Source organism: Oryzias latipes, chromosome 15, assembly GCF_053564925.1.
Source record: "Oryzias latipes strain Hd-rR chromosome 15, Olatipes_Hd-rR_3.1".
Lineage (NCBI taxonomy): Eukaryota > Metazoa > Chordata > Actinopteri > Beloniformes > Adrianichthyidae > Oryzias > Oryzias latipes.
Window position 1 is genome coordinate 5,739,733 of NC_136251.1, and position 22,450 is coordinate 5,762,182.

Consider the following 22,450-nt stretch of genomic DNA (forward strand, 5'->3'; position numbering starts at 1 on the left):
CCAGATCTGCTGGAAAGACGAATGTTACATCAAAGGTGAAAATCTGACACTAAGATGAGCGAGAAAAAAAAACTGTCCATCAATACACTGTAGGTAAGGAGGAGGGATGAAGCAGACAGGGAGCAGTGTGCACGTGCACGTGGGGGTGGAGATACATGCATGCTGCCGACGTGAACCGTGTGTTCATAAAGGGAGCCAGATCCTACCCAGCCAGACCAGCCAGACCAGGAGAGGGGAGGAGAGCCCCCCAGGCCAGAAGCCCCCCCAGCATCCGGACCCAGGCAGCCCGGGAGGGGAGGAGGAGGGGACCGCCCACCCCACCAGCCAGGCACAGAGAGGGCCCCCCTACAGGGGCCCCCCCAATGCCCAGAGGCACAAGCGAACCCAGTGTCCGGCCCCCAGGCCACAAGACAAGAGCGCTTAGCCGTACCAGGCGGCAGCCATGGGGGCCACCGGGCGCCGGACACCGAGACAAAGGCCAGGGACGAAGCCAGGGCCCCCGGAACCCAAGAGCCGGCCACCACCCGACCGGCGCCCCGTCCCCGCAAGCCAGCCCAGGCCCGCGACCTTAGCAACCCAGGAATCGCCACGCACCCACAGCCACAGCCACCCCCCTAAAACCCTACGCACTACCACCCCCCCCGCCATAATATCTGACCCCCCCTCCCCAACCCTCTCAGTGCCCTCCCCTCTCTGTGATGGGGAGGGAAAGCCCCAGAGGGTCCCAGCGAGCCAGCCCCCAGGTCGGTCCTACCCATGCACTCACACACACATACTCACAATCATCTGGTTACCCTCCCTACCCCCGCCGCCAAGCAGCAACCCCCCCCCCCAGCCGGCCGACCCCCAGCGCCGCATGCCCGACCCCTCCCGCAGCCGACAGGACACCCATAAGCCCGGCCGCCCCGAGAGGACCAGGCGGGTGAAGACCGGCCGCCCCCCCCCGACCCCACCCATGTATGGAGGTGTGGGAGTGCTGTGTGTGTGCTGCAGGTAAAATAGGAGGTCACCAGTGTGGGGGGATCCACCGCTGCCAAGCCGCAAAGCCCCCCACTCCGGAGTCCCTCTGTGAGTGGTGTGTATTTGCTGTGTGTGTGCTGCTAGCATGCAGTGTGTGTGTCTACAGAGGAAGTTAAAATTGTGGGGGGGCCAGCGAAAGGTGAGCACGGATGTTTCACCGTGCCCCCCTCCACCAGACCCTCTCCACAAGGCCCTAGATGAATCAGAGTGTCTAATATGCAAGTAAAAAGCGGGGAGGAGGGCGGGTGCCAACGAGAACCCAGAGAGGGGCATCCCCAGTGAGCCCCGCCAGCATACCCCTCCCATCCAGATCCCGGGGCCCTATGTGCCTGTGTGCAATATTTGTTTGGGTGAGAGCGGGGAGGAGCGGGCGGATGGGCACAACCGGGGGAGAAGGCTCCCCCGAGCGACCGGCCCCCCAGCCGGCCGCGGTAGGCGCCCCCCCTCCCAGAGCGGCCGGGCAGCCAGAAACGCCAAGCCAGCCGCAGTTGGAGGCCAGATCCTCGCGGCGCCGAGAGACAACCAGCAAGGAAGGGTCCCGGTGCCAGAACGGGGGGGCAGGGGGTCCAGCCCCACCATTCATACCCTGGCCCCCCTAAGGACTAGCACACTGCCCCCCCAGGCCCCCCCCCCCAAAAATAAATAAATAAGTAATAATAATAATAATAATAATAATAATAATAATAATAATAATAATAATAATAAAATAATTAATATAATAATAATAATAATAATAATAATAATAATGAAATAAACCCACCCAAGTGAACCCATTAACCCCTGCTGTGACTGCGGCGCCGACCCCCGGGGGGCCAGGCCACGCGCCAACTACCGGCCACGGGCGAAACACCGGCCACGGGCAGACGACCCCAGGTCCCAGAGCCCCAAGCCCCCCCCCCAGCCCCCGCCACGGCGACCAGCCACCCAGCACGGCACCCGGCCGCCGTTCCCGGTCAGCCACACTGCCTACCCTGCGCCCAGCAGGCACCCGCCCAGGAACCCCTGCCAAGTTGCCGGCAGAGTGTGCGCCCCCACCACCACCCCACCCAGGCAACCAGAGCCCCGAGCCGGGAGAACGACAGGCCCGGCAGAGCCCACCCCCCCAAACCCACCCCGGCCCACCCAACCAGCCAGGACCCGGCTCAACCTATCACCATCCCACCCCCACTAGGTGATGTGACTAACCAGCTGGAGCCAGGGAGAGTCTGAAGCCGACAGGTTTTTTGTGGAGGACATTATCTCTGAACTAATATGCTCTGACATGAGGTTTCTGTAGTGGTTGATGCTAAGATTATTTTTAGATTTCCAGTTTAGGAGGATAGTTTTCTTTGCGATACATACAGCGGTGAGAACCATATAAGCCTTGTTAGATTCCATGTTGATGTTATTCAGGTCACCTAATAAGCAGAATTTGGGGCAAGCAGGAATCTTATGATTAAACCAGATTGATAAATCCTCACAAACCTTACGCCAGAATGATTGGACAGGTGGACAGACCCACAGGGCATGCAAATAGTCGTCTATGTTGTTACCTATGCACTGTGTGCATGTAGCAGACTGATTGAGACCCATTTTAAATAACCTCTGTCCGGTGTAGTGAGTTCTGTGGAGAATCTTGTATTGAATAAGTTGCAGATTAGGGCTTTTGGTCATATTAAAGGCATTCAAACAGATCTGTAGCCAAAATTGATCACTAGAATTCAATGATAGCTCAGACTCCCATTTTGTCATGGGTAAGTAAATGGTTTCATCTATGTCTGATAACATCTTATAAATTTTGGAGGTGAGTTTGGGATTTTTAAGGTCCATGAAATGTGTTACTGCAAGGGGAGGGTCTAGGTCTATTTGGGTCAGGCAGTATTTAGTGCTTATAGCTGATTTAAGCTGCTGATATTCTAGAAATTTGTTTATATTAATTCCATAGGTTGAGGATAACGTTGAGAGGGACATAAATTTTCTATTCTGAATTATATGCTGGAACTGCTCGATTCCTTTGTTCTTCCATGAAGCAAAATGAATCATGTTTTTGTTAAACAAAATGTCAGGGTTATTCCAAATGGGGGTAAGTTTACATGGAAATAATGTGAGGTTGTTTTTTTTAAGAAAATCCCACCAGGCTGTTAAGGATGAGCTGATGTTTAAACTTCTGAAGCATTTGTGTTGTTTAATTTTAGAACTGAAGAAAGGTAAATTAGAAATATCTAGGTTATCACAGAGATTTTGTTCAATGTCTAGCCAGGATTCATCCAGCACACCAGGATTCAGCCATTTTTGTACATAACACAATCTGTTCGCGGAGTAGTAGTCCTGGAAGTCTGGAAGGCCTAGTCCTCCTCTATCTTTAGGTTTTTTAATAGTTTTTAAACTAATCCGTGGGGGTTTACCTTCCCAGAGGTATTGGGAAATGAATGAGTCTAATGATTTGAACCAAGTAGTTGGAGGTTTGGAAGGAATCATTGAAAATAGGTAGTTAATTTTTGGGAGAATCATCATTTTTATGGCTGCAACTCTCCCGATTAGAGAAATGGGTAGAGTTTTCCATCTAGTGAGATCAGCCTCGGTTGTTTTAAGTAGTTGGGTGTGGTTTAGCTTGAGTAGATCAGAAAGCCTAGAGGAGATATTTATACCTAAGTACTTTATGTTGCCTGTTTGTATTTTAATAGATGACGGATTTAGATAATTGCAATTAATTGGTAGAATTGTGCTTTTAGACCAGTTTATGGAGTATTCTGAAACTGAGGAAAATCTATTAATTAGGGAGATGATTTGGCAGATGGAAGATTGTGAATTAGGAGTAAATAGTAAAACATCATCTGCATAAAGACTTATTTTGTGTTCTAAATTTTTGGTTTGAATGCCTTCAATGTCTCGACTTTGCCTAATTGCAGCAGCTAGAGGTTCAATAAATAGTGCAAATAAAGACGGAGATAGTGGACAGCCTTGTCTGGTTCCTCTTTGTAAATTAAAGCTTGGAGATGTTTGATCATTTGTTCTGATACGAGCATTAGGAGAGGCATATAGTATTTTAATCCAGTTAATAAATGATTTTCCAAAGCCAAATTTGTTCAGGGTGGCTATTAAAAATTTCCAGTTGACCCGATCAAATGCCTTTTCTGCGTCCAGTGACAAAATGGTTGCTTCTCGGTTGTTGATGGTTGTATAATCTATGAGGTTGATTAATCTGCGCATGTTGGTAGATGAATGTCTACCCTTTATAAAACCTGTTTGGTCAGGATGTATTAGAGAGGGAACTACCTTCTCCAGCCTTCCCGCCAAAGCTTTGCAGATTATTTTAAGATCTGCATTAATCAGCGATATGGGTCGATAGCTGGATGGTGATGTGGGATCTTTCCCAGGTTTCAGAAGTAAGATTATATTAGCAGAATTCATATTTGGAGGTAGATAATTGTTGTCCTTAATTTCTATTGTCATTCTGAGAAAAATGGGAGCTAAGATTTGCCAAAACTCTTTATAAAATTCTGCTGGGAAGCCGTCTGGTCCTGGGGCTTTTTTACTAGGCATGTTGGTTAATGCTTTATGTAGCTCTTCTTTAGTAAAAGGGGACTCCAGGGCTGTGATTTGTTCCTCTGTTGGTCTAGGCAAATCTATGCTATTGAGAAAACTGTTGATGTCATTGTCAGAGGGATTAATTTGGGATGAGTAGAGAGATTGGTAAAAGTTTTTAAAAACTGAATTTATTGCAGCTGGATCATGTGTTGAATTTCCTGTTAGGTCTATGACTGATGAAATAGTTGTCTTCTCTTTGTTTATTTTGAGTTGATTTGCCAAATATTTCCCAGATTTATTACTGTGATCAAACCTCTCCAAGCGTAGTCTCTGTAATAAAAACTGTGTTCTTTGATTAGTTATTTCATTTAATTCGATTCTTACTTTCCTTATTTGTTGTAGAGTTTGTTCATCCGGAGAGTTGCTGTAGGTTTCCTCTAACAGTCTGATTTTTTGCTCTAAATCCACTAGTTTAGAGTTTTCTTTTCTTTTTTTGTGGGATGAGAAGGCGATTATTTTTCCTCTCATGACTGCTTTCCCGGCCTCCCATAAAAGGCACGAGGAAATACCTGGGTGGTCATTATTTTGAAGATATGAGGACCATTCTTTAGCAAGGAAATCTATAAAGTTAGGGTCTCTGAGCAACGATGTATTGAACCTCCAGCTCCTTAATGAAGGTGGTGATGTTTTGTTTTTAAGAGTCAGGGAAACTGGTGCGTGGTCGCTGATAGTAATGGGGTGGATCTGTGCTTCCGTAGCTATGCTCAACAAGGAGCTGTTAACCAAGAAATAATCTAGCCTGGAGTATGATTGATGAACTGTGGAGAAAAAGGTATAAGTTCTTTTCGTGGGGTGGAATAAACGCCAAACATCACAAAGACCAAAATCCTCCATGTACTGTTTAACAGTGTTTGTGGATTGCCAGAGTCTAAGATTTCCTGTGTTATTTAGCCTATCCATCTCTGGATCTAAACACATGTTGAGGTCACCTGCAATGATTAGCGATTTGTCTGTATGTTCAGATAGCGCAGAGAAGAAGGAATGAAAGAATTTAGGGTCATCTACATTGGGGGCGTACACATTAGCTAAACACAGCTGCATATTTTGAGTGGAAAGAGTGACTATTATAAATCTTCCCTCTGGGTCTATGACTGTACTAGTTTCTGTGAATTTAATTTCCCTATTTATCATAATTGTTACTCCTCTCTGTCTAGAATTATAACAGGCTGAATATACGTTGGGAAAATCTGCTGTGGCGAGAATATTCACTGAGGAACTAGACATATGAGTTTCTTGAAGAAACGCAAAATCAGTTTTGAGATCTTTTAATTTGCTCATTACTTTCAGTCTCTTCTCTCTGGTTCCAGCTCCGTGCACATTCCAAGTAACTAACCTTAGGGTGGACATGCTGCTGTTGAGGTGAATGCTAGAAACTGTATGTTGTTGATGGAGGCAAAAATGAGTATATATGTACACATAATTGTGTGCTTGATGTTGCTATGAGGCTTAATGTGTAATGCACAGTGCATGTGATGTAATGCTGGACATCCTGAGTGTCTGAGTGTGTTGTGCAGATCAGTACTATTGTAGAGTGGCTGGGTTATGTGGCAGCTTAGGTGAGGGGGAGGGAATAGTGTGTGAAAAAAGAAAAAAGGGAAAGGAGTGCAGAGGGGGGGATAAATAAGGAAACAGGGAGGGTAGAAACAGAACAAACCTATCATAAACAGGCTTGAAGCTGCTGAGGAGACTGGTGGTGATTTTACCTAAAGTGGAAACCTTTATGCCCCGTGAGTTATGCCCAGTGTGTCACATATAAGCATAAACTAACACCTGTGCAGAGAGTGTAAAGGGTGTGGATACATATCTGGTTTAGAAGAGCCAGGGAGTGACGTTTGGGTCGCGATGGAGCTGTCCATTCACATAGAGTCGGTCCACAGATATGACAGCGCGGGCCCCTTCGCTCAGAAATTTCTTCCTGATGGGGAACAGGATCCTTCGGCGCTCCAAGATTTCTTTGGGGAACTGATCATCCATCCTGAAGTCGGTTCCCCGGAGCTCCCTGCCACGGCGCCTCACCTCTTCCTTCTCCTTGTGAAGGACAAACTTGGCCACGATGGGTCTGGGCCTGCGGTTCCCAGGTCTCACTGCTCCCATGCGATGCACACGGTGAAAGTTTATGGTTTTAACTTTTTCCTCTGGAAGCTTTAGCTGGCTTTGAATAAAGTTTTTAATTTTTTCCTCGGCGTTTTCTTCTGGTGTTTCTGGTATTCCCATGACCACTAGGTTATCTCTCATGGATCTTGATTGAAGATCCAGAATGGACTCCTTGATCTTCTTATTTTCTTCAGAGAGTTGGCTCATTCCATCAGTGATGGACTTTACCGACTCCCTCAGCGCTGAATTCTCCGCGGTCAGGGTTTCCACTTGTTTTTGGGAAAATTCTAGAGCATCCTTGATCTCTTGAAATTCCCGGTGAAGAACTTCCAGGAGGGAAAGACGGCTGTCGAAGCTGGATAGTTTGGCATCAATGCTAAGAAGCATATCCCACGCGTTAGATTCAAACTCCGTCTTCGGTGGAGAAGCTCCCGGTGATTCTTCGGGTCGGCTCCGCTTGGTGGGGGCGGCTGGCTTGGCTGACTGAGGGGTTTTTCCCATGACGAGACGCTCGTATTGCTCGTCGATGTAGCTTGTCAGGCTGTCCAGATCCTCCTCGCTGCTGCAGCTCTCCAGGACGTTCGGAGTTTACTTTGGAAAAAAATCGGGGAGGGGAATGGCACTGGGACGGTGTATTTATCCCAAAAAAGAAGAAAAATAGAGAAAAAAAGATATTCCGCTGGCTTGTTTGTTGTTTTAGTTTCCCAGGATTAAATCATCTTATTTTCCACCAGGTCTCGAGCCGGTCCGCGTCACAGCATCATGCTAACCCGGAAGTGTGTCCTCAACCCGGAAGTGTGTCCTCATTTCTGTGTTTACTATTTTTACTACTTCACTGAGATTCTCCCCTGTACATATCATACTTGTGTCGTCGGCATATAAAAGGTATTTGAATGTATTTGACACCATGTGTATGTCATTAATGTATAGGATGAAGTGTTGGGCCTAATATTGACCCTTGTGGTACTCCACAGCTTAAATTTAGCAGGGATGATTTAAAATCTCCCAGTTGTACAAACGGTTGTTTGATGCGGGGGCTTGATACACACAAGTGGAAATGATGTTACTCTGTTTCTCCATATATATTCCATGACATCATCAATACAGCCAGACATTGTCTCTACATCTTCGTGTTTAAGACTGTTGTGTATGTAAAGAGCCAAGAGTGAAAATCAAAGTCCTAAATCTCCAAACTGTCTTTTTTTCACAGGAAGGCATTCAGTTTCTTCAGCTACTTCTTTTTTCTCTACAATGTTGGAGTGGGTCTCACCGCATGCATACTAAGACTGCTGTTGAACATGGTCATTGGAACAGCACTGGTGTCTCGCATTGACAGAAGCATCATGCAGAAAGGATATGAAAGGCTGGATTTAGGTGAGACACAACAGACCGAAAAACATGTCTGGACCATGTTTAGAACAACTATAATGAGCATTTAGTTAAAATCATAACAACAATAGAATATTATTCCATGTTTGCTTCTTAAATCTTCCTGGATTGGAATTCCTAACAAAGCTGGTTACTTTGTAAAACACTGTATTTTTCTGTTCTTGTTTTGACCGTCTTTTTCAGGTCACATGACATGGGTGGGGATGATCTTTGCTGATCATTACCACAACAACCCTGTCATGCTGTGTTTCTGTCAGTTGCTGTGGTCCAACACTGTGAAGGACCAAAGGAAACCTGCATATTCCTTACTTCATAACACTACGTCTGGTGAGTGTTTTGCAGAGTGACTTACATACCCAAAAGATTTCTGTTTACTTGTTTGTGTTAAAATCTTTATCATCTGTCATACCCACAAGTCCCAGTTGTCCTTACGGTGGATAGGGGCTGTCTGCAGATGAAAAATGATCAAACTTTTATGAAGCATCCAAGTGATCCGCACCAAATGTTAAAGTTGTGGAACGCGCAGTGAACTTATAGCAAAAAAAAATATTCTTGTACATTTTTTTCTGGGGGTGTGCTGCGGGCGACAGGTCCTAGTGAACACTTATTCAGCACATAGGAGTAAATAGGCAGGAAGTTGTTGGGACGCAGTTGTTATTGTCATGCCGTGCTTACGTTCAGCCTGTTAAAAATGAGGAAATTAGACAATCAGAGTTTTTGTGGTTTACAGGCACTTTTGTATCATATGCACATCCTGTGCAGCAGCAAAACAGTACTTCATAAGTTAGTGTAACTTCCTGTTTTGATTTAACCATTGTGCTATCCTATGCACTTTAACATTGGGAGTGGGGTAATCTAGACCAGTGGTCCCCAACCTTTTTCATGCCACGGACTGGTATGACATATATATATATATATATATATATATATATATATATATATATATATATATATATATATATATATATATATATATATATATATACTATTAGTAAATGTTTGTTTATTAGTTACATGTTTATTTGTACATTGTTGTTTATGTACTGATGATTAAAAACTACACAGTAAGATTACACAAATATACTTTTGTGCTAATAGATATGGCGTTTTATTACAGAGACAGAAAGCAGCGACTATCGTATGTCATGCTCTGTTGTAAACCGTGCAATGCGGGGAGCATGGGCGGCATGGCATTTCAAAGGCGCTGATGGCTCCGTACGAAGCGCGTGCCATGGAAAAAACACAGCTTCCTTCCCTTTGATTGGCTGGTGGATTGTTTAGAAGTACTTTTTTTTTTGTTATTGATCTTTGCTGGCCTGCGATCTACCCTCATGTCCTTGAAGATCGACCGGTCGATCGCGATCGTCGTAATGAGCCCCCCCTTATAGACTGATGTTCCAGAGAATCGGGCAATTTTTCAAAATTGAACGTCTTTCAGATTCCGAAATAAATAAAATGGAAGTAATGCAAGTTATTTAATCTTTCTGTGCGGCCTGGTACCAAATGACCCACAGACCGGTACCGGTCCGTGGCCCTGGGGTTGGGGACCACTGATCTAGACCCACTAGACAGTGCGCTGAACCGTTTTTCTTCAATGATTTGTGATCTTCACTGGTGTCCATATATAGCATGAAATCTTTCCACCTTTTTCCACCTTTGTCATGGTAGGGAGAACACGTCAATGTAAGTATCGGGTCATCTGGACCCCATAGGATAACGCAAGGGTTAATGAGGACCCAAGTTAAGGCACGTACAGGGTATGAAAAAGTTATTGAGGAGAGTTACATAAAATGTCCAAAGTCCAATTTAAGACTGCTGCTACGTCCTGCTGAGCTTGTGAGGAAGCGTGACGTCACAGACGGGGGGGAGGATTTTGTGAGAGGTGAGACAGCCGGCTCCGTGCATGAAAGACAAGAGGAGAGAAGCAGACAGCTTCCATGAGTGCCTGGCAAAGGGAGGGGCAGGCTCCTTACATGAACGTTGAGCGTTGACAGACACAGGCTCCTTGCGTGAGAAGCATGTGGGGCCAGTAGGAACAGAAACGCAATCTGTGCGCTTAAGCCTGAAATGCAACTAGGAGAAGAGTCATGAACTGGTAGAGAATGAGTGGACACACCCACCTCATACACCCACTTCATGTACCCCGGGGCACATCTGAAGCCATTCATTAGTCAGGGAACAGGTGAGTGGGAGAACAGCGGAAATGGCCATGTCCTGACACTTCCATTATCCTTACAAATACTTCACAATACATTGACATTAAATGGTACCTTCCATTTTCATGGCGTCCCTTGAGGTCGCAGTACGAGCCTCAGCTTCAAGACACACATGTTCCCCTCTTGAGATTCAGCCTCTCCTCTCTATGACCCTCCACGGACCTGGACAACCGAAAAACCTGCAGTACTTGTACGGATCAACCCCCTGTCCTGGTGTGTCACAGGAACAGGCAGACAGCTGGTTCCAAGTGCAGCAGGTTTATTAGTTTAGCTAATAAACTAGCTTAGCTAATATGTTAGCTTATCAGGGTCAGGCAGCAAGGTTATAATAGTTTCGGATTTTTTATTAGTTTTAGTTTTTATTTCGATTTGAATTTTTGTTTTTAAATTTATTTAGTTTTAATTAGTTTTTAGAGGCAGCTTTACTAGTTTTTATTAGTTTTTATTTTTTGAAATTGCTTCGTTTTAGTTTAGTTTTTATTAGTTTTAGTGTTAGTTTTAGTTTTTTCTTTTTTTTTGTAAATTAGGATATTTGTCAGGTGCATGATTCAAAATCACAAGAATAAGTGTTGTATAATAAAAACTCAATCAAAGATACATTTTGAAACACTTATTATTCAGAGGACACAAGGACAACCATCGTTAAATTAAAATACAACAGCCGATAACAGCATTACGTTACCTGCTCTCGCTTCTTTTTCGGGGGAGGGCGGGCGACAAGCTTGCTTGTCTAGGTACTGTTGATTTGGGTTTTTGTGTGCGCTTTTTAGATGTACTTTTAGATTCGTAGGGTTTTTCCCTTTGAGGAGCGTTCCACAAATTTTGTCTCCTGCTTCGACTACAAGGCACTTACTTTAGTTTTCAACGCTGTTATATTCAAAAAAGTCCCAAATAGGACTCTCCCGCTTTCTCCCAACTTTTAATGCAGCCATCACGCTCATGTAAATGTCTATGACCACGCTAGCCGGCAGTGTCTGACAGACATCATGTGACGTCACAGACAACGTGATGCCGTAGGGGTCAAATACACAGTAAAACTAGCAGCGTGAAGTAAATAGATTTTATTTCAACCCAAAAGACTTATGTATTAACAAAGACGAAAACTAAGTATTTTTTAGGGGTTAATATTAGTTAGTTTCATTTCGTTTTATACACACAACAAACAGTTTTATTTAGTTTTTGTTTTCTTTTTAACTCTCGTTTTTATTTTTATTTCAGTTAACGAAAATGTTTTTCCAGTTCTAGTTTTAGTTTTTTCATTCGTTTTCGTTAACTATAATAACCTTGTCAGGCAGGGAGAGGTCAATAACAGGCATAAGATCATCAGAGGGGAGACGGGGAAGACCAGGCGAGAGTCGGGGCAGGCGGCAGTCAAACAGAGTCCGAAACGGGGTCAGGAGATCAGGTCCAGACATAACGCTCGGTAATGAAGGCAGAGTGGCACAAACACTACTTTGCCCCGAGTGAGGCTCTGTGCAGTGCTTAAAATATAAGAAAAAGAGGGAAATTCAAGTCTTCATAGAAAAAGAAGTCCAGTATTCTAGAAAGAAAACAATCAGATTTTTGGGAAATGTGACGAGCTCAGCACAGGAGAGACGGCACGAAGGAGATTGAAGGACACAGATGTACAGCCAACCAGGATGAAGAACACATCCTGGTTGGCTTATCTCTTGGCTAAACACGTGGTGCTTAATATTAAATAAATAAAGCAACATTGCACTGACAAAAACTCTTCGAGACCATGAAAGGCAAACCTGGAAACAGCGAGGGAACACTGTAGTACAATGTGGCAGTACTTTAAAGGATCCTACACAGAACAACTGTATGTGATCATCAAGAACTATTTGTACCATCAAGAACCCGGGCTGTGCTGACCGCTGCAAATTTCTCAAATGTGGAATCTGGATTATTTAGTGGGTAGTGGGGGACTGCGATCATGCTCTTCCCTGTAGTTACAGTAAAACATTTCCCTGTCGTGGGATCAATTAAAGTTCTATCTAATTCCTTTTCAAAATGCACAATCTTCTTTCTGTTCCAACGCTCTGTACCTAATCATCCCCCTGTTAATATTTTATTGCTTTTTCCCTTTTGCTTAGGATCCTTTGTGAAAGTCCGAGCCTGGAAGCGCTGGATGTTGTCTTACACCCTACTGAGGAACCCACAGTTGATTCTGCTTCGGAAGCACCACCTGTCGTCATCGTCCAAGCAGTCAGAGACGGCAGTGCAGGCTTGGGTCATGGTGTCTCAGATGCAGGGCCGTATAACACAGGGCTCACAATAGGACAGGGATGCATGTAATTATTTTGGACCATGAGCAAATCATGTGAAGGGTTCTATTACAAATATCCATCCCATAGTTGGCTCAATCATATAATCCTGGCTTGATTGCACACATTTAATAGTCTCATTTAACCCTTGTGCTATTCTATGACGGTAGGGTAGAACACGTCAATGTGAGGGTGGGCCTCACATTGACGTGTTCTCCATACCATGACAAAGGTGGATGAAGGTGGAAAGATTTCATGTAATCCATGGACACCAGTGAAGATCACAAATCATTGAAGAAAAAAGGTTCAGAGCACTGTCTAGTGGGTCTAGATGACCCAACTCCCAATGTTAAAGTGCCTAGGATAGCACAAGGGGTGCTGCATGCAGCATGAGGTGCATGGAATTTCTGCTCTTATGTACTTTCATAAAGAGCTCACTATTGCTGCATTCAGGTCTGCTGGGAATTTCTAGCATTTGCACACATTTATCTCAGCACAAACACACACACCTGTTATTTCTTGTCATTGTAACTCTTTGAAATGAGTAAGACGCACAACAACAACTGTCAGAACAAACAATAATGCAAAACGTGCATACATGCATGTTTTTTCAATGCATGACATTAAAAAAATATATTTTTTGGTGTATCACTATTTTTATTGTTTACTTTTCTGTTGTACAATTAAAAAAATATGTGATTTGAACAAGGTTAATTTCTTCCAAAATGTTCCTGTTGTAAATAAATGACCAAGACTAGAAATAAACAATTTGATCTTGAAGTTCCTACATCCCCATTTATGAAGTTATGTTTCCATATGGCGATCTTTTGTACCAGGGCTTGCTGGTTTGATCGGGGCTGTTGCTGCTGTGCTTACCCTTGCTGGGGCAGCTGGGGCCCAGCATCACAGCCTCATGGCTGTGGTGTGAACCCCGTTGCTGTCTGGTGCGGGTGGGCGCTGTGGTGACATTCTGTGGATGAGCTGCTCCTGGTATAACAGATTCCAGACATATTGTTTCCTCACAGCAGAGCCAAGCCGTATGTCTGTTTTATTATTATAATCATTTCTTCCTGCCTGTATGCATAAAGTTTGGGGTCATTGGGTGTATGTATGGCAGGGAGGGGAGGGAGGGCAATGGGGTGGGTTGGGTTTTTTTCTCTTTTTTGCATTTTGTTGATTGTTTTTAATTCTAAAGTGCTTTGAGCAGCAGGCATGTTAAGAGCTTTTTATAAATAAAGTTTGATTGATTGATCAATCAGTTTGTTAAATGAAAACCAATCAGTAGCTGCGTTTACATGGACTAAAGTAATCAGAAAGAACGCCTGATCTGAAGAAAAATGCGTCATGTAAACACTCCGTTCAAAATAGTCTGCCCAAATCAGACTCGTTTGGATCAAAATTTCTTTCTGATGGAGATAGGTGGGTTATGCCGATTGTTGATCCGACCGTGCTGCATGTAAGCGGTTCATTCCGGTCGTGTGTCACTACTGCTCCACCTCAGGCCTGTAGGAGACGGTTGAGTCTGTTATAGTCTTGTAACTGCTGTATGTCTGTCAGTTCCTGACTGTCCCTCAAGGTGTCAGTGTATGTACACACTCACACACACAGTAGTGTCAGCAATTCAGCAAGTTGTTCTATTTACAATGAACCGTCTGTAATGTTCATTATAGATGAACTTTAACTATGAAAGATTTTTAAAACAAACTTGTGCATTTCCAAGTTTGTTTCTAAATTGTGAAAATGTACTACAGGCAAAATTACAGTTTTTTTCCATAGAATATCATTTTAGCACTATAACGACTCAATGCAGTCTCAGATCAGTGTTAAAAACAATGTATCCGTTTTTTTTTTAAATTATCCATTGTTTGACCCTGTAAAGCCCTCTATATCAAAGAATTCAACAGAAAATTCACATTCTTGGATTTCAAATGTTTTTGTTTTTTTTTACTTTTGAATAAAATTCACAAAAGCAAAGTTTGATCCGTTGGGTGATTTGTTTTTGCTCACAACAATATTAGTTTACGATGCAAAAAGGTTGATATGAGTGTATAGAGAAAAAAAGGCCCCTACTAAGGTCTACCCACTGTTTCAAGACATTTTAACATGGCGTTTAATAAAGAATTAATTAAGACATTTGAATTCTTTCAAAACAGCAAATAATCATTTAAGAAAATGAAAAATAAAGATGAGTTCTTCTTACTATAAAGCTTTAAAAATTAACTAAATTCTTCCCGCCAAAAGTGTATATGAGATTCTATGAAAGCATCCATTTTGAAATTAGCCAAAAAAAGCCTTTCTGCTGCCTCTAGTGGATTAATGATTAAGTAGAAAACATTGACCAAGGGGGGACTGCATGACAGAAGGGAATTGACTGATTTGCTTCCAGTTCCAACATAAGTCAATAAGCCAAAATGTTGGAACCAGACGTCATCAGTAAGTAGTGATTGCTCCATGATTGCTCCATGTCGGTCTGAGTGTATATTTCTATGGCAACCACTCTATCCAATCAGCTTGAGCTTGTTAGAAAATCCCACCCCTATTTAGAATCTGTCAAACTCTTTAAACGTGAGACGTGAGACCACATAGTTTTATTGAGGCGTCCGATTATAACTTGAAGTAGAGAAAGAATACGATGAAAAAATTAGGATTATCAAGGACATGTTTAAAAAAAAAAGGGAGCAAAGCATTAATAGTTATTCTGACCAATAGAATGACTGAGTAACAGCTGTTTTTTCTTCATGGAAGTCTATGGATTTCAGCTTCTTCGGACCAGAGGGTTTTGAACGCCTGGGGGGGCGGGGTCACTCAGTCCAGTTGTCCTTTACAGTCAATAGTGTTGACATACATCAAGTGTTAGTCATAGTTTTACAAAATAAAACTGCCTTCAGAATAATATGGTAAATAAAAAAACAAACAAACATATTTATTAGTACTGGTCTGTGACCTGGGGATTGGGGACCATGGAGAATCTGTGGAGGGAGTTGAAGGTCGGTGTTGCTGAGTAACATTCCCGAAGCATCATAGCAATCTGCATGGGCCAAAATTACCAGCAGCATTGCAAACCTGCTGAAGACCTACAAGCAAACTTTGACCCGTCATTAAAAACCTGTATCACATTATACAGAATTTGAAAGATTTTTTGTAATGCAAATGCTTCTGTTCTGCTCCATTACACAAATTAATTCTTTAATAAAATCAAGCAATGTGATTTCCTGGATTCTTTTTGTTTTTACATTCTGTCTCTAATACCTAAAGTGTTTCAATAATGGGCTAAACTTGCAGAATCGCTGATTGCCAAACACTTTTCTGTCCCATTGTATAAATCTGCATACATGTGTGTGCGTGCACGTGCATGCATGAATGAAAAGGGCAACAGGAAGCAAACAGCTTCCATGATCATATCTATCAAGGGGAATAAAGGATTTCCTCAGGAGTGGCCTCTGACAATTACAGGCTTGACATTAAAGGAGAGTGGGAAAGGAGTAAAGAAAGCTGGAAGGTTGTTAAACATTCCTTTTATCCACTCACCTCCTTACCAATATGATTCACACTAAAGTAATGTAACATTATTTTCAACCTGGAATACAGCACTTTTTTCCAAATTAATGTTTAAAAAAATGTATAAAATTGTATATGAGTAAAAGGATTTTAAGATCTTCTGGTGTCTAGAAAACTAATAAAAAGTAACAATAATTATGTTTGAACATAAATGATCCTGAGGAAATTTGCTCCAGGGTTAGTTGGTAAACCTTGTTTGAGGGGGATTTTTTTGAGGTTTACAAAGAATATTTAGCGAACTGAACGTCCAATAATACAGTGCTGTTGTTTCCTTCACTGCTCCACTGTTGTAATGGCCAGCTATATTTTTGGCTCCTTCTGAGATGTTGATGTCATTGTTTACATGTGGAATGTGTGTTAGAGCAGAATGGGACGTGCTGATCTTTTTCTTAACGTGCAATGACCTCAGTGATGATGTGTGTTGCTGTGAAGCACATTCTATCCTCTGATCCCTCCTTCCAACAATAGATCTTGAACTGTAGAGAGAAACAGAAATTATCTGTGTTCAACAAGAATGACTGATTAAACAAAACCCATTTTGTGTTGCTTTTTGCCTGAACTACACAAGCAAAATATCTTTTTTTGACAATTTTTCAAATGACTTTTATGTGCTTTCATAAATTCCTGCTAATTTTCGTGTCAACACAGCTTCTTGTTTAGACAGGATTTACTGAAGAAAAAAACCTTTCATAAACATCTTGGAGAATGACGAGCTTACAGAAACTAAAGGAGAGACTGTTGGATCATTTCTATTGAAAAGGGTTTTCTAAGAGTTGATATAGACCAGCCAGTGACAACTAACATCACATTCTTTACTGTGTGATGGCATATGCTATTCCAATGAGAGGATTTGTTTTTAACGCACTTATCTTTTCAATTGAATGTTAACTAGGATTGACCAAACTGTCTGAGGAATCTTTAGCACCTTTTTGAATATATGCCACTGATTAACGTAGTTCTGATGGCAAAAGTGGGTCCAACCTGGTACTAGCAAGGTCAACTTAACAAAGTGGACGGTGAATGTATGTTTGTGTTCTGTCTTATTCTTGTTCAAGTTAAGAGAGCTAATAATCTTCCACTCAACAATCATCAGGCACAACGTGGTATAAATTGTTCTGATTAGCTGAAATTGCTGGATGTGATATACAGTGGTGTACAATATGTGAGTTGGCCAGTCGAAGGCCTGAAACAGGTGTAACCAGAAGGATGAAGACAAGGATTTGAAATAAATAATCAACTGATGCAGGAATATTTCTTAGAATCTAGTATGACTGAGTCTGTAGAAGGGAAAAGTCCACTCACCTGTCCATCATTTATCTTTTCATGCTTTATCCTGAAGAGGGTCTGTGGGATCACAGGTCACACCATGGCAATGTCCTATAGACCATTGAAACATGCAGACTGGGGGAAGTTGTGGAGCTGCGGGTGACCTGACTTGACACAGCATTGCAATGGCCCCAGGGCTTTCCTTCATTGTTGCCTCCTGCTGAGTTTGTTGGCCTATCTTTCTCAGGAAGCTGTGGGAGGAGAAGAGATGCAGCACACCTGTTTAGATTGCCCACAGGATCCAGAGGGCCAAATGCAAAAAGCTGAGGAGGGCATTTGCCTGACTGACATTTTGGGCCCTGAGCTTCTCTGCACTTTTGTAGTAAACAAATGTCTCAGCAAATCATCTGATTTTTCTTTCCTTTTTGAACCATGCTGTTAGATGACTTAAAAAGATTTGCTGGAGTGGCCATGTTCTTCTGATGTGAACAGTAGTAGACTCAAAGGTAGTTCACTTATGAGCAGGAACTTCAACGGTTCATACACTCCAGCATAACTTTACCAGAACCAGACAAACAGACACAGAAAAACATAACTGAAGACTGAAAACAAGCGGCTAAAACCAAAGATTAAAATAGAATACAGGACAGTTAACAGAAAAAGGAACAGATGTGGATGACTGACAGTAAACTTGGTGGGACTGTGCTACTTGACTGCTGGGCACTTCTCTAGGATTTGAAGTCAAGGAGAGCCAAGTCAATGGATGTGGAGAAATGTAGGCCTAACGGGGTGTTTAACGGAATTCAGAACTTTTGACAAGTTTTTCAGTCAAATGAATTGCATTCGTTACTTGTTTTAGGCAGTTAGAAAAAGAAGCTTTTTCATTTGGTGGCTTCACCTTAAAAAGGAAAATCTAAAAACCAAAATTCTTACAATTCTTCTTTAAGTTATGAATTCAGGCAGGGAAAAAGGGACTGCATACATTCATATTTTCTCTGCCGTCTGCACATTGTCCAGTTTCTTTTATCAATGACTCCCTTTGCAGGCTGACAGGCTGAGACTCTCCATGTCTGTGAAAAGTAGCCTCAGTCTAAACAAGAGGCTTGTCCTTGTTTTTGGACCTGACATCAATCTGACCAGTTTTTTCTTTCATCCTTCATATTGTTCATACAATGGAAGCTGATTCTAGCAAAGCCAAAATAGTGAAAATGTCACAAAGGACACATTCTCAAAGGAAAGTCTGAAGTGTGTGATCTTCAAGTGTGGCGTCTCAGATACTAAATCAGGAAAATAATGAAATAAGAACTTTGTAATGTTAACTATCTTTTTTAATTTGAATGATCATCAGAAACAATAACACAGTTGGGCAGAGCAACAAAATAAAGTGTCAGTGTTGATGCTTGATGTTGTTTTAGTTCTGAGCAAGAACCCCCGGTTGGGAGAGAGGAGCACATAAAGAGCTCAGGAGGAAAATTATCGGTCATTTAAAAAGGACATTTATTTCAATATGAATTCAAGTCAGCTTCAAAGACATGAACAAAAGTAAAAAGGTTGGATTATTTTACTTTCAGAGACTGAAGTGAAATACTTTAATGCATAGTGTTGTCTAGTTTTCTGTTGGGTGAAATTGTGGCTTTTTAACGTCTCTATCTGGTGCCGCTGCTATCTAAAACCAAAAAGAAATTTTTGGAAAAAAGTAATTAACAAGCAGAATTCCAACATGATGGAATAAAGAAAAGATAAAGTTATGATAGCATGTCTTTGGCATGAAGAAACTGCAGCTTCTGGTGTTTTGACCTTTTTCTTCTTGATAACAGTGTCTTTTCAGAGCTTTCGCGCCGTCTAATCTGCTTTGTGAAGCGATTAGCTGCCATGTTTTCCGCACTATAGGGCACAACAGGTTACAAGGTGCACTGTCAATGAATGATCTGTTGTGAAAACATTTCATATACAGTTTATGGCGCACCAAACTATAAGGTGCATTAAGCGACACAAGAGAGTCTGTCAGTCAGTTAGATTTTATTAAATGTGTTCATAGTAACTCTAGAACGTGTTTGAAACAAAACTACACGTTAGCCTCTTTATTAACAATAACACCCATTGACTGGACTGAGCATGTGTGACATCACCCATAGAAAACGCCATCCTTCCAGCTCCAGCGAAATGAAGCTGATTCAGTTGCCATTTTTCCCACAATGTGGTTGCTTCCATTTGGAGCTGGACGACAGTGATTGGTCCAAGTCCGTCTGAGTCACTGTTTCTATGGCAACTACTGTCACCACTCAGGAGTGAGCTCGTTCAAAGTTCACACCCCGTTCCACTGAAACCAGTTCAGGAGAATCTGTCTCAGATGCGGGCACTGCATGAGGCATCTGACTGGTCAGTTTATAATGTGATTAACTTCTGATCATAAATAAAAAAAACATGATAAAAAAGGGCAAAAATGGTTATTCTGACCAATACAATGACTGAATAACAGTTGTTTGTTTCTCTGTAGGAACTTTGGCTTTTTGGAGCTAGCAACTTCCTGTTTGGAACCCCAGGGGGGAGGGGTCACTTAGTCCAGTTCACCTCTGCAGTCAATGATAACACCCAACCTGTGTACCCTTCAAAACCGCTTTGACATCAGTAACCCCACCAGAATGATCTCATATGTAAGGCGCTCTAGATTATAAGGCCCACTGTTGTTTTTTTGTGGGCTGCACGGTGGCGCAGTGGTTAGCGCTCTTGCCTCACAGCAAGAAGGCCCCCGGTTCAAGTCCCGGCTGGGGGACATGAAAAACAGAACACCAGTGGGGGGCCTTTCTGTGTGGAGTTTGCATGTTCTCCCCGTGCATGCGTGGGTTTTCTCCGGGGTCTCCGGCTTCCTCCCACCATCCCAAAACATGCTTCATAGGTTAATTGGCAACTCTAAATTGACCATAGGTGTGAATGCGAAGTGAATGGGTGTGTGAGTGAGGACATTCTACCCTGCAACAAACTGGTGACTTGTTCAGGGTGTCCCCCCTGCCTTCGCCCACAAGTGGCCGGGATAGGCTCCGGCAGCCCCGTGACCCCGAAAGGGATAAAACGGTTAAGAAAATGAATGAATGTTGTTTTTTTTGTAAAAAATTAAGGCGTTTAAATGCACCATGTGTTGGAATAATGTATATAAGTTATCTCATATTTGCTTTTTATGCATTACCTAGCTATATAGGTGTTAGAATCATGTTTGCAGAAGTGTGTGTGTCCAACTCTGTTTCACAGGAAGGTGGAGAAGTAACCCTTGGAGGAAACCGACTATCTTTGCGTCTTTCCAGCACTTGTGTGTTAATTATCCGCGAGAAAAAGCTTTGCAGGTCCGAAGATGATGTGGGAAGGCTGTGAAAGGACGGACATGTCGTAATTAATGTTTTCTGATCGTGCTGCAGCTGTGTTCTGTTTCCCCTCCTTAGAGCACAATGCATGTGTAAATTAGGGAATACCCAACAAACAGAATAGGAGGCGACAGAATATGCGCCAGAGTGGAGAGAGATTATTGCTGAGTATTGTCTCTGTTCGCTCTCCTCGTAAAAGGTACCTTTGGTCTGTTGTCTTTCTTTCCTTATGTTGTTATTCTGATGTTGCAGGTTGATTTAACCCAACACCATACTTTGGGGAAAATAAAGTATTTTTAGTCTGTGGTGAGTAGATTCGTAAAGACCTGCTCATTTTCTATGTTGGTGACTTTTTTCTTTAATAAAAACTGAACTTCTGACTTCCTAAATAATTTACACAAATGCAAAATAGTTTACAAAAATGCACTTCAATTATTTAATCTGTGGTGTTGTTGTTATTTTATAACTAGAATAACATCTTATTCATCTTTGATCCTTTTGCAACTCTGCAACACATGCGGTTGCAAAACCAATTTCCTGCTTCAAAACAGCTCAGTTCAGACTGAAAAGAACTTAATACAGTCAGATTGGAAAGTCTGATGATACAATAATGTCTTTTCTTAAAATTATTATTACAATTATAATACCTCTATTGAAGAACCTGATAAGTCTTCCATGTAGTTTTGGTTTTTTGTGTATGATGGAATCAGCGAGGACAGCTTCATGTCACGGTGCTCTAAGAAACTTTTCCATGCATGGCTCCAGGGTGACTTGAGGAAGGGAAGGGCTGGGTCTCAGTTTCATTATTGCTTTTTTTTTTATTCTTAAAAATAGTGAACCGTGTTTGAAAAATGCCAAAAATGTCATAATTCATTGAAAAAATCAATATTTGGTAGAAATGTGATATTTTTGGTACACAGAAAGTAATTGGACACACCAAGTAAATGAAAAAGCCTACCTGGTATGATTATTTTAAATCTTAGAATAACAATAACCAAAAAGGTGATATCTTTATAATAACATAGCAAACCCATTCGTTGGTATTTCCTGCAAGAAGGTAATGAAAGACAGAATCGCTCACTTCTCTCTTGCAATTTCTGCTCATTTTAATTTAGTCTAACTGGGTGGAGACAGCTGAACCTGTTTTTATGGAGGGAGCTTCTCAAAATGCTAAAAGTTTTCCAATTTCTATCTGCGATTTTAGAGCTTTCTCACATAATTATCGTTATAAATCAGGTTCTGCTTTAACTCGTGACAGGCTTCAATAAAGAAATTGCCAGATATAAGGGTGAAAATAAAACTGTCAGAAACCGCATAGCCATCATGACAAGAAATCTGGGTCGGTCAAAACCAAATTAACATCTTTTCAATGGTGGTAAGAGATGAGTCTAAAATATTTGAGAGGAAATCTTAGAAAGTTTATGATGCTCATCAAATTCGTATCTGCCGCCATTCTTTCGACATGCGTCAAATTTGCTGCTGAACGCTTGTCTGAAAAATCTGTTTATAAACTTGATAGTCCTTCTATACGTGTGGGAGGAGCTACCACCACAAAAGTTTGTAGCTTCATCACTACATGGAAGCATTGACTGTATATCTCATTTACAATGCACGGAAGACAAGGATGGTGTTGAGAGATAAGGTACTTCTATTAGAAAGAGCTCTACGACTTCCAGTTATGGCGACCACCTGAGCAGACGCAATAGTCACTGCTCTG

The 22,450-nt window shown here is 42.2% G+C and overlaps 1 protein-coding gene across 6 annotated transcripts in view; it reads left to right on the forward strand.

Moving 5' to 3' along the window:
- The window catches only part of LOC101165497 (stimulated by retinoic acid gene 6 protein-like), an 86,975-nt gene extending 72,448 nt beyond the window's left edge, over nucleotides 1-14,527 (forward strand). For 5 of the 6 annotated variants that reach the window (XM_023963039.1, XM_011484056.4, XM_078932226.1 and 2 more), the window contains 3 exons: nucleotides 7,892-8,055; nucleotides 8,254-8,397; nucleotides 12,383-14,527. In XM_023963039.1, coding sequence (XP_023818807.1) covers nucleotides 7,892-8,055; nucleotides 8,254-8,397; nucleotides 12,383-12,567 — 493 coding nt within the window. In that variant the 3' untranslated portion in view covers nucleotides 12,568-14,527. Of the gene's footprint in view, nucleotides 1-7,415; nucleotides 7,567-7,891; nucleotides 8,056-8,253; nucleotides 8,398-12,382 lie in introns of those variants that run through there. The other variant, XR_013647883.1, reaches the window with a different exon arrangement.
- Nucleotides 14,528-22,450: the final 7,923 nt, after the last annotated feature.